Source organism: Nansenia antarctica (assembly GCF_963989245.1).
Source record: "Nansenia antarctica genome assembly, chromosome: 1".
NCBI classification, from domain to species: domain Eukaryota; kingdom Metazoa; phylum Chordata; class Actinopteri; order Argentiniformes; family Microstomatidae; genus Nansenia; species Nansenia antarctica.
Window position 1 is genome coordinate 101,662,813 of NC_137674.1, and position 13,094 is coordinate 101,675,906.

Sequence of the window (13,094 nt, forward strand, 5' to 3'; positions counted from 1 at the left end):
TCTCTCTCTTGGCAGCTCCGACCGACTGATGGATGACACAATAAGGTAAGGCTGATGCATGAATAGTATACTCATGCCAACACACAAGCTAACACACACACACACACACACACACACAGTAAATTGTATTATTGGAGTCAATCAATCAAGGATAGCCATCTTCATGGGAGATTTTAATACTTGATGATGTCACAGGGAAACTGCGATCTCACTCTGACCATGACATCACTGAGGGGGAAATGAGGTTGGAGAAAAACTAATGTATCAGTCCTGTGTCACATCCCCTAATTATGCTAAAAAGCTTGTGTGGTTATCCACATTAGCACGGAAAAGTGTTGATTCATCCCACAACTGTATACTCTCCACTCTCTCCAGCTCTGCAGTCGTGTGTGGCCACCCAGTCTGCACTCTTCTGCCCCCTCTCCCCCCCCCCTGCCTCTCTGCCTCCCGCCCTCCCTTCATCCCTCCCTTCATCCCTGCCCTTCATCCCTCCCTTCACCCCTCCCTTCATCCCTCCCTTCACCCCTCCCTCTCATCCCTCCCTCTCATCCCTCCCTTCATCCCTCCCTTCATCCCTCCCTCTCATCCCTCCCTCTCATCCCTCCCTTCATCCCTCCCTTCACCCCTCCCTCTCATCCCTCCCTTCATCCCTCCCTTCACCCCTCCCTTCATCCCTCCCTTCATCCCTCCCTCTCATCCCTCCCTCCTTCTCGTCCAGATCCACAGTGAGAAGCAGCATAGTGTTTGATGCCCACAGCAGGGTTACCGGAGCTGGCACAGGTTCTTAATTAAGTGGACTTATGGGTCGTGCAGTGCCTCTTCTCTCCTCCATGCCTCCCTCCCCCCCCCCCCCCCCCCCCCCCCCTTTCTCCCACCCCTCTTGTTTCAGTCAAGCAGAAAATTAGACTGTGAGTGGAGCATTGTCATTACAGAGCTCTCTCTCTCTGGTCCTCCCAGCTTAAGCACGTCTAACAAGAGAGCCAGAGGAGGGAGGAGCCGAAGGCCTGATTGTTTTTTGATGTCTTACGCTCCTCCTGGGATAGAGGAGCATCGAGTTATGACTTATTTAAATATGCTAACTGAATAGGACATAGCGGTTCTCATAGCGATTCTCTGTCTGGTGGGGGAAATGGGCGTCGGGAAATGGGCATGTTGACACTACACAAAATATATCATGAGCTCGACTAGAAACTTCGACACGGTTCCCCTGCTGTAACTTCAGGGGGAGGCTGGTGGAGGTAGAAATCGGAGGACGATAGGCTTATTGTAATGCAGACTATCCTCTGATTTCTACCTCCACCACTCCAGCCTCCCCTGCTCCAGTCTGTTGTTCCCTGACACCTTATGAGTGATGACCCATGCTGACTCTGTTGGGTCCCAGCCAGGTTGTGTGTGTGTGTGTGTGTGTGTGTGTGTGTGTATGTGTGTGCTTGTGTGCGTGTGTGTGCGTGCGTGCGTGCGAGCGAGTGAGCGTTTGTGTGTATGCATGTGTAGCTCTGTGTGTGTGTGTGTGTGTGTGTGTGTGTGTGTGTGTGTGTGTGTGTGTGAGAGAGAGAGAGAGAGAGACAAGGCCCTATCCTATCCGATGACGGTTCCCATTACCGTGTTGCCCAGAGCTGAAGGCCTGCCTACAGTTCCAGTCAGCAGTGTTGTAGCCCATCTCTGCTTCCCTCTGACTCTAGAGAACATGATCTATTACCCTGAGATCCCCTGGGGGAAGACTGTCCCCTCAGCAACACATACCATCAACCAAAGTGTCACACTGCAGAAACAAGTAGTGGTATACACACACACACACACACACACACACACGCACGCATACACAGACGCGCCTACACATTTCAACACACATGCTAACACTGAGTTTACACAAACACATTAAAGGCCGGTTCAGATCAAAGATCTGAGACACAACGAGACGGTTTTAGACCGTCCAGTTTCTAGTTGTGACGCGATGGTCGTCGCAAGGCGTCTCCAAAGACCTACCGTGTCAAATCGCCAGGGGGGGTTTTTAGAACGTCCAGCTTCTCAAGAACGTTGCTATTTCTCTTCAGCCAATCAGGAAACAGCACAGACCAGTGTTATCTGTTGCCAAGAAGCGGACTGGAGCATTTTTCTCCAGCTGAAATGCAGTCCCTGTAGTTGGTGTTTTGTTTTTGGATTAACGGCCTCACCTCCAGATGATGAAATTGCTCTGGAAATAGGCAAGCGAAATTGCTAGCGTAAACGCTGGTATATCCCCGGTTTCCAATTCCTCACACAAATTGGCGTAGGCACCCTGTCTCTGCCGCTGCAGTAGTCAAATGGCTCTTTTCCATTGGCCAGACCGGTACGGCTCGGTACGGTACGCATTTGTATCCTACCCGTACCGTACTTTCAGAAACGCTTCTCCATTATACACAACAGACCCGGAGCGAGCCGGGACAGTAGGAGGAGTTAAGTGTCATAAGAGCACTTCACTTTAATAAGTGCCGCTATACAGCTCAACGGGGGGAAACAGTAAGTTGAACAGAAAGTCCTATCTATTCCATTCAAAGTGTTTTAGCCTATCCCCTTTCCACTGGTAAGAATAATAATTGGCAAGAATAGATCTATATAAATATCAACATTTGAAAACAGATGAAGAGAATGAATACAATATAGAGATAAAAGTGTTATTACTGGAACTGTATTCTATTAGCGGGATAATGCACTCTATATTTCGGGCTAAACTGTGCAGTGTAGCCGGCGTCCTGGTTCCTCCAGCAACCGGACACTTCCATAAATAAAATTTAAAAATGTAATATGTAAATATGTAATACCACGTTGATTGATAAAATGACATAAGGGATGGAAAGGGGGGATGGCAGTTTTAGAAGGGGGATGATGAAGCGCTGGACTGTGGAACGGTACAGCACATCGCCATAATAGCGAAGTTAATAGCCATAATAGAAGTTCTACGATGCATTGAAATGACATTAAACTAAGATAATGAGATGGTTATTATCATTTTTCTAAGTAATTACGGAAAAAGTAAATGACATTTTTTTCCGAGAGCGAAATCTGTTGTGGTATTTAAAAATGGCGGTTAGCGGTGAACTCGATGAACATAGGATGACGATGTTGCGACCAATCAACGGTCTGCAGCGTCACACGTCACACACAGCCTGGCAAAAAAGTACCTTTCGCTACTCCTTTTCGCTACTCCGAAGCGTAGCTAAATCGGCCCGGCTCGGCCCGGCTTGGCCCGGCTCGGTTGGCAGTGGAGAAAGCAAAACAAACCGGGCTCACGCTCTTTGATTTGAACTGGCCTTATCTCTTACTCCCCCGCTCTTCAACAAAAAGCATGCTCTCTCTCACATGCACACAAACACACACACTGCACACACACACACACACACACACACACTCTCTCTCCCTGAGGTCCATTGGCTCCCCCCCCCCCTCAGTCAGAGGTGTGGTTGTTTGTCTTTGTGGGTGACCTCAGAAGGATTGATTGCCTGGGGCCGTACCTGACCCAGCGGACCCCGGTCCCCAGCGGACCCCCCCATGCTCTAGTGTTCGTCACCTTATTTATGTCTGTGAGCCACTGTTGCGTCATCCAACCTGAAGCAGGGCAAGTTGCGCTATCATACTGTACCTGTTCCCATATTTGCACTAGAGATCAATTATATATGTTTTCTCCCCTTGACGACAGAACCTCCCATAGTGAAACCATTGGCTCAATCCGTAATTAACGCATAGCGTCGTTTGGTGTGGCCAGGGCCCTAAGTCCATCCGGACAGGAGGAGAGAGTAGTAGACAGCTGAGGTTTTTACACAGTAAGGTTTTAGCTCGACAACAATCTAGAGAAGTGTGTTGGGAAGGATTGGCGGTAGGGGAGGCTGTTGGAGGTAGAAATCGGAGGACGGGGCTCATTGTAATGCCTGCAATGGAATGAAGAACGGTATCCAAGACGTGTTTGATGAAATGAAACATTCCTTATTCCGTCCCGTGCATTACAGTGAGCCTGTCCTCCGATTTCTATCTCCGCCAGCCCGCCTCCCCTGAGTCGAAACGGAGGCTGCGGCAGCAGGGTGCCATTGTCAGGCTAAAGGAGTTGAGTGCCAAGCGATAAGTTTACTTCCCTAAAGCTGCTGTAGTCCCCAAGTTTGGATGAGGGAGCTAGGGCATCACAGCAACTTAATACTCCCCATCCTCCCTCCTCCATCCTTCCTTCCTCCTCTAACGACTTAGTAGCACTCTGAAGGACAGTGGAGAACATGAAGAGCTCGCTGTCGATGTAGCTACTCCACAGGCTACTTCCGAAACCAGTCCGAGGCCTCAGATTTCAGACCGCCGGGGCTGTGCCTTTCTCAAGAAAACCGGACCGACTGAAATCTTTTTTGTCTCTCTTTTAGGCACATAAAAGTCTTATTAGAGTGGATTAAGGCTCATATGTGAACGCCTCTCCTCATAATGAGCTCTGAGATCTGTTCTCTCTGGTGGTGTCTGGGGAAATGGATATCGAGTAGAGGAGGGAGGTGTGTTGGTAGTGTGTGTAGTGTGTGTAGTGTGTGTCGTGTGTGTCGTGTGTGTCGTGTGTGTCGTGTGTGTAGTGTGTGTAGTGTGTGTGTCTGTGTGTGGTGTGTGTAATGCGTAGCATTGCCCAAGTCTCTTGTCGCTTCAGTTAGACTCAGAGCTGCATTCAAAATGGAGGTGAACGTTCTCCCTAACAGATGTACTTTTTTATATCACAGGAAAGGTCAACAATTTCAGCCTCCCTGCTTGGGGAAAGTGTTTTAAACCCCTGGCAGATGACTTACCGGTGGGATGTCATACTGTATGGTCACAGTGTGATTTAACCTGTGATCTTCCCACCCACAGTATCGCCATGGCGACGAAGGAAAACATGACCTCACAGAGAGGGATGCTGAAGTCCATACAGAGCAAGGTCAACACCCTGGCCAGTATCCTTTTACACACTGTTGGTGGGTGATTGAGCTGAGATTGTCCCGCATTAATCAGACTCAACATCGCCAGAGTGTCCAACGAAGTGTGAACACCAGTTCATATCACACAGCTGAAAAGCCTTGCGGAGCGATTTTTCAATAGTATTTTTCTAAAGTTTGTATTCCAAAGTTTCTTTTTTTCTCAGTTTGTAAGCCACCAAATTGAGTTGGCATTGTTATCAGACTCATTCATCCGAGGTGAGGTCACCGCTGGCCGGGACCTCCCCGCGCCTGAGAGCTTTGTTATCAGGCTTTCCGCTGATGCTGTCTGCTCCCCACACAGAGCACCAGCCTCCGGAGGAAAGCTGCATTGATCCTCAGATGAAATCTGGATCCAATTCCTGAACTGAACAGAGGGTGAAAATGCTCCGTTCCTCGTTGCAGACGGTTGTGACAGTACAGTACACAAACAGATTCAGTGGGTAGGATCAAGACGGCCCATAGCGGTGTATATGTTCATTCTTTTATTTCACCAGACAAAGCCCATTGAGACACGTTAAATGATGTCATGTTTACATGTCTTATCAGTTACACTAACCCCTTCTTTATATGGTGATGTAATCATAATTAAGTCAGATGACGGTGAGGGCATGTTGGAATGTGCTTCCCTTAACCGCCTCCACCTCCAGACCGCTTCCCCGCCATCAACAACCTCATCCAGAGAGTCAACCTCCGCAAGAGGCGGGATTCCCTCATCCTGGGCGGAGTCATCGGCGTCTGCACCATCCTCCTGCTGCTCTACGCCTTCCACTGACGGACGAACGAGTCGACCAATGTTATGTTAGGGGGGGGAGGGGTTAACTCTGCGATTGTGGCTGTGTGAGCCTCAGGAGGCGGGGCTAGAGTGGGGGGACCCTGGAGGCTACGGAGCAGACAGGCACCCACTTGGCCTAATCACATTACAGGATTGATCGTCGTGGCCAACATGGACTACCTGATTTGTATTTAGCGGTGAGAGGAAGAGGAGGAGGGGGAGGGGAAGGAGGGGAAGGGGGAAGGGAAGGGGGCGGAGGGGGTATAGGAGAAAGAACGGGATAGCATCTTTATTTTTGTTTTGTTTTCCTATCTCAAAAGTAACATGCTGTTCTGTTATGTAATAAGGGAACAGAGACCAAATGTACTAATAGGACTAGATTTTAAAGAGTATATAACACTTGCTTGGAGAAGGAGTTGCACTGGCCAGAGACAGCCAAAAGAGACTTTTTTGCTTTCAAACCTTGTTGATCTCTGAGGTGGAAGGAGATTTTTAGTTGAGGGAGGTGATTCATCATGGGATGTACAATGTGCATTAATAAATTATTCATATACTGTATGTAAAAAAAACAAAAAACTATGTGTGAGGAAACTAAGACATTCACCATTTAAAACATTTATTTTTCAAAATATATGATTTTGAACTCGATGTGTAACGAGAATTGATTTTTTGTTGGAGACCACTGATGGACTGGAAGCACTACTAAGTATTGTGTGTCTAGTACTGCATGGAAGACTTGACCACTTGTAGTATTTAAACATGCACTCATCCATACAGGTGTACTGTGTGTTAAGGAAAGGGATTCAAGCTTTGTCATTGCAGTCGTACAACGAAATGTATTTATGCTCTAGGCAAGGGGTCAGAGCCATTGAAGGCGACACTGGAGCAATTAGGGGTTCAGTGCCTCGCTCAAGGACACTTCGACACGTGGCCAGCCGGGATTCGAACTGCTGCGAGCTGCTGACCTTGCGATCATTAGACACGGCCCCTAAACAACATAAGACTGATCTCTCTTCATTATGCTTTTCCCTCTACACATCCTTTCTTGATTAAAGGGGCAATCTGGGATTCTAACAACAACAAAGCGGTCTCCCTGCCACTTCTTTGGTAAACAGCCAAAGGGATGGGGCTGGAGAGATGTTACCACTCTCAAATTCATGAAGAGAGCTATGGATGCGAGGACTCCATGAGATCAAAGTGCTATTTTTAACCATGTTTTGAAGCTATACAGTGTATGTTTACAATTGTTTTACTACAAAGAGTAAAGCAAGCTTATAGAAGTTCATGAGGCATTTATAAGTTACGTTCTTCAATAATCAATGATGGCTATACCGTTGTCCATATACAGTATATAAATGATTAATTTAAAGGTACAATGTACCAATCCCTGATGCTAATTGTAATCGTCTTATGAGCCACTAGAAGTGTCTTGACGACAGAGAAGGGAGGTTCTTGTTCAGGTTCAGGGTGAGAGTGCCCCGGTACTGAGGACCAGCCCTCGAGGGGACCAGGCCGCCGGAGGACCAGACCTCTACACCACCCTGTGCCTTGCCTCCACCTACAGTATCCTGCCTGCCAAAGCCAGTGATGAGAAGCCTGAGTTCAGATCAGGGGAGGCTGGTGGAGGTAGAAATTGGAGGACGGGCTCATTGTAATGCATGGGACAAAATGAGGAATGGGATCAAACATTTCTGCCTTCCCCCCCCCCCCCCCCGGTTCAGATACTGTGAGGAATGTGAGGAATGTGCAAGCTGATGAGAGATCAAGCAATGTGTGAAGGGAGATCCTCAAATTAGGCTAGGCTAGGCTAAGCCGAGCTAAGCTAACCGCCCAAAAGATGTGGCTTTTGGATAGAAGCTTGAAGACCGAGGCAGCTGTGGGAAACATCAATGTGTTTGCGTCTCACCGTTTGAGGGCTTGTGATTGGACAACTGGAATATTGGGAGTCTTAAGAGAAGTCTCATTCAGTTCAGTGGGATTAGCCAACGCTTTGATCGTTTGGGTTCGTTCTCATCAGGTTCCCCATTTCATTCATTTTGTTTTGGAACAACTCAGTCTTCTCAAAGAAAGAACATGTTTTGAGTGTAGGCCTTAAGTCGGAACCGTCAGCAGACTGTCTCACCATTGTCTCACAGTTTCGGTCTTAACCCTGTGTCGAACTGTGAACCCTGAAAAAACAGTTTGAGAGTTGTATTTACTCTTCTTTGAAATGTGTTCTCCCTGCAGGTCAGACATCCCCTCACCTGGATCTGGTTTGTCCTGCCTAAAACCTTTTGGCTTACATAAAACTCAATTAGACATTATAGGTAATGGCACCCCCGAGATTCTGATGTACTGTTTGGGCCTCTGTACCCCCACCTCATGGTGGCGACACTGAATATATGTATGTCTTAGAAAAGAAGACATTGTTGTACCCCCTTCCTCTTCAATGTGTGTTATCACTCTGACCACGTTCTCTTGTAGTGCGCCTGTGTTTAACCGTACAAAGGTTATTCTGGCCTGTGTCACAATACTCTGAGTGAATACCCACCGTTGGTCGCCATCTCTCGTGGGGCCGTGCCCTGAATGTACAACACCAATGATGTTCTCACAGAGGCCCAGACAACAGCTAAAGCTGACAAAGTGGAGTTATAGCTTATATTTAGAAGAATGTAAGTCTGTACGATGTGTATTTCCATTTCATGCATTACAATGAGTCTCAAGGCTGGCTCAAGGTTGTGTGTGTGTGTGTGTGTGTGTGTGTGTGTGTGTGCGTGCGTGCGTGCGTGCGTGCGTGCGTGCGTGTGAGAGAGAGAGAGTGCGTGACAGACAGAGAGACAGACAACAGACAGAAACACTGCAGGGAGGATGTCGCTGCAGTCTGTTGGGGGATTACAGCAGACCCCAGGACTCCACAGGAAGCTGTCATTACTCTCCTGGCTTCACGCTACAGGAAGCTGTAATCAGTAAGCCAAGACGTATAAACACTATCCCTTCATATTGAACTTGTACGTTAAAAGCTTAACATTTTGAAGTGTAATCGATCTGTGGGTGGGTGGGTTCCAAGTGAATTTGCGGCCCCCTGATGGCTAGTACATAATACATACTTACATATATATGTTACGGTACATGTGGGAATACGGTACATGTGGGAAAACTAGGGTTAGGTGCTAGGGTTAGGGATAGGGTTAGGGTTAGACATGCCAGCATGTACCATGTCACCCTAGCACCTAACCCTAGTATTCCCACATGTACCGTAACATATACATATAACATACATACATATATACATATACATACATACTGTGGCCCCCACCACCATCCAAGTTGCCCATCCCTGTGTTCGACCATAGACCGTTACCATTGTATCATGTACCATGACTGTGTTAGCTAGCTAACAAACAAACGGACAGAACATAAACACTATTAATGTTATGGCTTAGATATTCAAATGTGGAGTGACAGTGTGAAGAGATGAACATGTTGATGTCAGATATCTGTGTATTGTTAAATCTGTAGAACAAAACATGGCACAAACATGTTTTGTGTTTTTCGTGTTTTTCAAGTGACTTGTCTTGTCAGAGAAAGGGCTGGCAGTACCCATGTCCCAGTGGTGCTCTTAGACCTGTCGGACACCGTATGAACAGGCTTTGACTTTGCTTACAGCAAGCACACTAATGAATTAATGAAATCACAAAGTAATTATTTTTTAGCATGCTTTTATTAAATAGATGCTGGCAAGTGTGTGTGTGTGTGTGTGTGTGTGTGTGTGTGTGTGTGTGTGTGTGTGTGTGTACAGATGGGTGTGTTGGGGATGAGGGGGTGTGATGTGTGTTTGGGAAGGGTTGTGGTGTGTGTGTGTGTGTGTGTGTGTATATATATACCAGTGGAGGCTCCTCCATAGAGGTGGAGGAGGCCTGGCCTCCCCAATAATTTGAGACAAGAGAGAGAGATTTAAAAAAGCAATAATTATATTTATTTTATTTATTTAACAAAAAACATATTTAATTTTTGGGGGGATTAATATTATTTCTGTTTTGTTCATAAATCTGAATTTTTCCATGGCTTAAACCCAATATTGCAATTGTAAAGCACCTACAGGCCAGAATCCCTATCCGTTTGTATTGAGGGAGGCCAGGCCTCCCCAGGAAAGTGGTTTCTCATAGAAGTCAATGTAATGCAATTTTTTTTCATGGCAATATGTGATTGGCCAAATCACTGAAAATGGGTGGGCAAGGGAGGCCTGGCCTCACCATGCATTGAGTCCAGGCCTGAAAGATTGACATTTTGTTCGTCCAATCACATGAAGCCATTTAGAGAATTCGCCAGTCACGTCAGTCAAAATGGCTGGCTAAATGACACCATCTTGGACTCCGCGGTCGGTTTGGAATGAAGGACTTTACACCGGGCGGACAGGACGCTGCTTAGTGAGAAGACGCACGGAGGCGGCCTCATTATATCTACGAAGGACAGCTGGTGCTTAAACACAAAAACTGTAAGTAGCCACTGCTCCCCAGACCTGGAATACTTGACTGTTAAATGCCGACCCACATACCTCCCGAGGGAATTCAACGCAGTGTACATTACATGTGTTTACATTCCGCCTAACACGGTTGGTAGCTTAGCATTGGCGCGGCTATATGACGTCATCAGTAGTGGACTGAGCGCGGACCCTCAAGCCGTACACATCATCGCGGGAGATTTCAATCATGCTGACCTGAAGGTAGTACTACCGAAGTTCTATCAGCATGTTAAATGTGCAACAAGAGGAGAAAAAACACTGGATAAGGTATACACCAACATCAAGCTTGCTTACAAGGCTAGACCGCTAGCTCATCTAGGCATGTCTGACCATGTGTCAATCCTCCTGATCCCAGCCTACACTCCCATGAGGAAAAGTGCTCCCATCACCACTAAGACTGTCAGAACCTGGCCAGCAGGGTCCGCTCCACTGCAGATCTGCCTGAATGACATCTCATGGCAGGAATATGAGCATGAGGACCTGGAACAGTTCACGTCGTCGGTTCTGAACCACATAGTGAACTGCACCAACTCAGCCACCGTGGACAAACGGGTCCGGGTCTACCCCAACACGAAGCCATGGATGACTGGGAAGGTCCAAAAACTGATCAAGGAGAGGGACAACGCCTTCGCAGGGAAGGGCACACTGCTGTACAGCACCACCAGGGCTAACCTAAAGCGCGGCATCCGGGAGGCCAAGGCAGACCACAGAGAGAAGATTGAGGAATGCTTCCTGAGCAACGACTCCAGGCGGGTGTGGCAGGGGGTTCAGCACATGACAAACTTCAGAGCCAACAGGCTCACAGCCGCGGAGGACGACCCCCTGCTGGCGGAAAAGCTGAACTCCTTCTACGCCCGGTTCGACGAGGGGCGAACGGAGGTAACCACAACACAAACACCACTCTCTCCAGCTCTCAGTAGCCTCACCCTCACAGAGCATGAAGTGAGACGCGTGCTGAAGGCGGTGGACCCCAGGAAAGCCTCAGGGCCGGATGGCGTCCTGGGACGGGTGCTGAGGGACTGCGCCGACCAGCTGGCCGGGGTTTTCACCAACATCTTCAAACAGTCCCTGTCCCAGGCCACCATCCCACCCTGCCTGAAAACCTCAACTATCATCCCAGTCCCGAAGAAAAGCACGGTGAGCTGCCTAAACGACTACCGCCCGGTGGCACTCACACCAATCATCATGAAGTGCTTCGAGAAACTAGTCCGGGCCCACATAGTCACACGCCTCCCGCCCAACCTGGATCCATACCAGTTCGCCTACAGAGCCCACAGGTCCACAGAGGACGCCATCGCGACGACTCTCCACTCCACTCTATCCCACCTGGAGAGGGGAAACAGCTACGCGAGACTGCTCTTTGTGGACTTCAGCTCTGCCTTCAACACCATCCTTCCAGACAGGCTAGTGACCAAACTACTAGACCTGGGACTATCACACTCTATATGTGCATGGATCAAGGACTTCCTGTCCGACCGCCCCCAGAGGGTGCGGGTGGGCTCCCACACCTCCACAGCCCTCAGACTCAGCACTGGTTCCCCCCAGGGCTGCGTGCTAAGCCCCATCCTCTACAACCTCTACACCTACGACTTCACCCCCGTCCACCCCAGCAACTCCATCATAAAGTTTGCAGACGACACCACCGTGGTGGGCTGCATCTCGGGGGGGGACAAGGCGGCGTACAGGGATGAGGTAGAGCAGCTGAGCAAGCTGTGCAATGTTAACAACCTGCTGCTGAACCAGTAAAAGACCCAGGAAATCATCGTGGACTTCAGGAGGAAAAAATCTGAGGTCCAGCCCCTGCTCATCGACGGAGGGAGCGTGGAGAGAGTCTCAACCCTCCGATTCCTGGGGGTGCACATACAGGATGACCTGTCCTGGAAGAACAACACAGCAGCCATCATCAAGAAGGCACAACAGCGGCTCTTCTTCCTGAGAGTCCTCAGGAAAGACCACATCGGACAGGAGATGCTGGTGGCCTTCTACCGCTGCGCAGTGGAGAGCATCCTCACCTACTGCATCTGCAACTGGTTCTCCAGCTGCACAGCCGCAGAGAGGAATGCGCTACAGAGAGTCGTGAGATCGGCCCAGAAGATCACCGGCGCCCCCCTCCCCTCTCTGGAAGAGCTGTACAACACACGCTGCCTCAGGAAGGCCTCCAAGATCTCCAGAGACCCATCCCACCCTGGGTACGAACACTTTGCTCGGCTGCCCTCGAACAGGCGGTTCAGGACCATGTTCGCAAGGACAAACAGACTGAAGCTCAGCTTCTACCCCAGGGCCATTCAGGCCCTGAACACAGCAAAGACCTAGGTTCTGGGCCCTGGACAGTCTGGACAGATTGATGGCAGCTGCTGGATTGAAATCAGGTGTAGTGCTGAGGCACAAATGTGTACATTTCAAGCCTGCAAACTGCGACACTTTAAATGAATGTGCAATAACACTATGTGCAATATGACAACCCTAGGGTACATAAGGTTGCAGAGAATAGGAAATGTTAGAATAGGTTTAGCATAGCATAGAGTACAGCACAGTGTTTTATTTGTATAGTATAGTATAGTGGATAGTGTACATAGCCTTTATTTATGTAAACCAGCTCCTTTCCCTTCTTGTTTTTTAGTTTTTTTCTTTCCTAGCACCAGGGGAGCCCCCCCTCCCAAATGTCGTTGTTTGGTACCTGTACTATATCAATGACAATAAAGACCATTCATTCATTCAAAGAAACACTCGCCATACTTTGCAGGACACTAGAACACCCATGGCTATTATCCCTGAAAATAATAGCTCATTTGGCCAAATACTTTTGCTTAAAATGACCTCGGAAGTCGGCGAGCTTCTGGCGCGATTTATACATCGAATAGGTAGACAA

At 48.4% G+C, this 13,094-nt stretch overlaps 1 protein-coding gene across 1 annotated transcript in view; it reads left to right on the forward strand.

The window, feature by feature from the left end:
* gosr1 (golgi SNAP receptor complex member 1) overlaps positions 1 to 5,735 on the forward strand; it is a gene marked incomplete at its 5' end in the record, with an annotated part of 34,252 nt that extends 28,517 nt beyond the window's left edge. Inside the window, 3 exons of the mRNA XM_080539330.1 lie at positions 16 to 45; positions 4,846 to 4,928; positions 5,600 to 5,735. Of these exons, the coding sequence (XP_080395456.1) occupies positions 16 to 45; positions 4,846 to 4,928; positions 5,600 to 5,724 (238 nt within the window). The 3' untranslated portion in view covers positions 5,725 to 5,735. The remainder of the gene's footprint in view (positions 1 to 15; positions 46 to 4,845; positions 4,929 to 5,599) is intronic.
* Between the last annotated feature and the right edge of the window lie 7,359 nt (positions 5,736 to 13,094).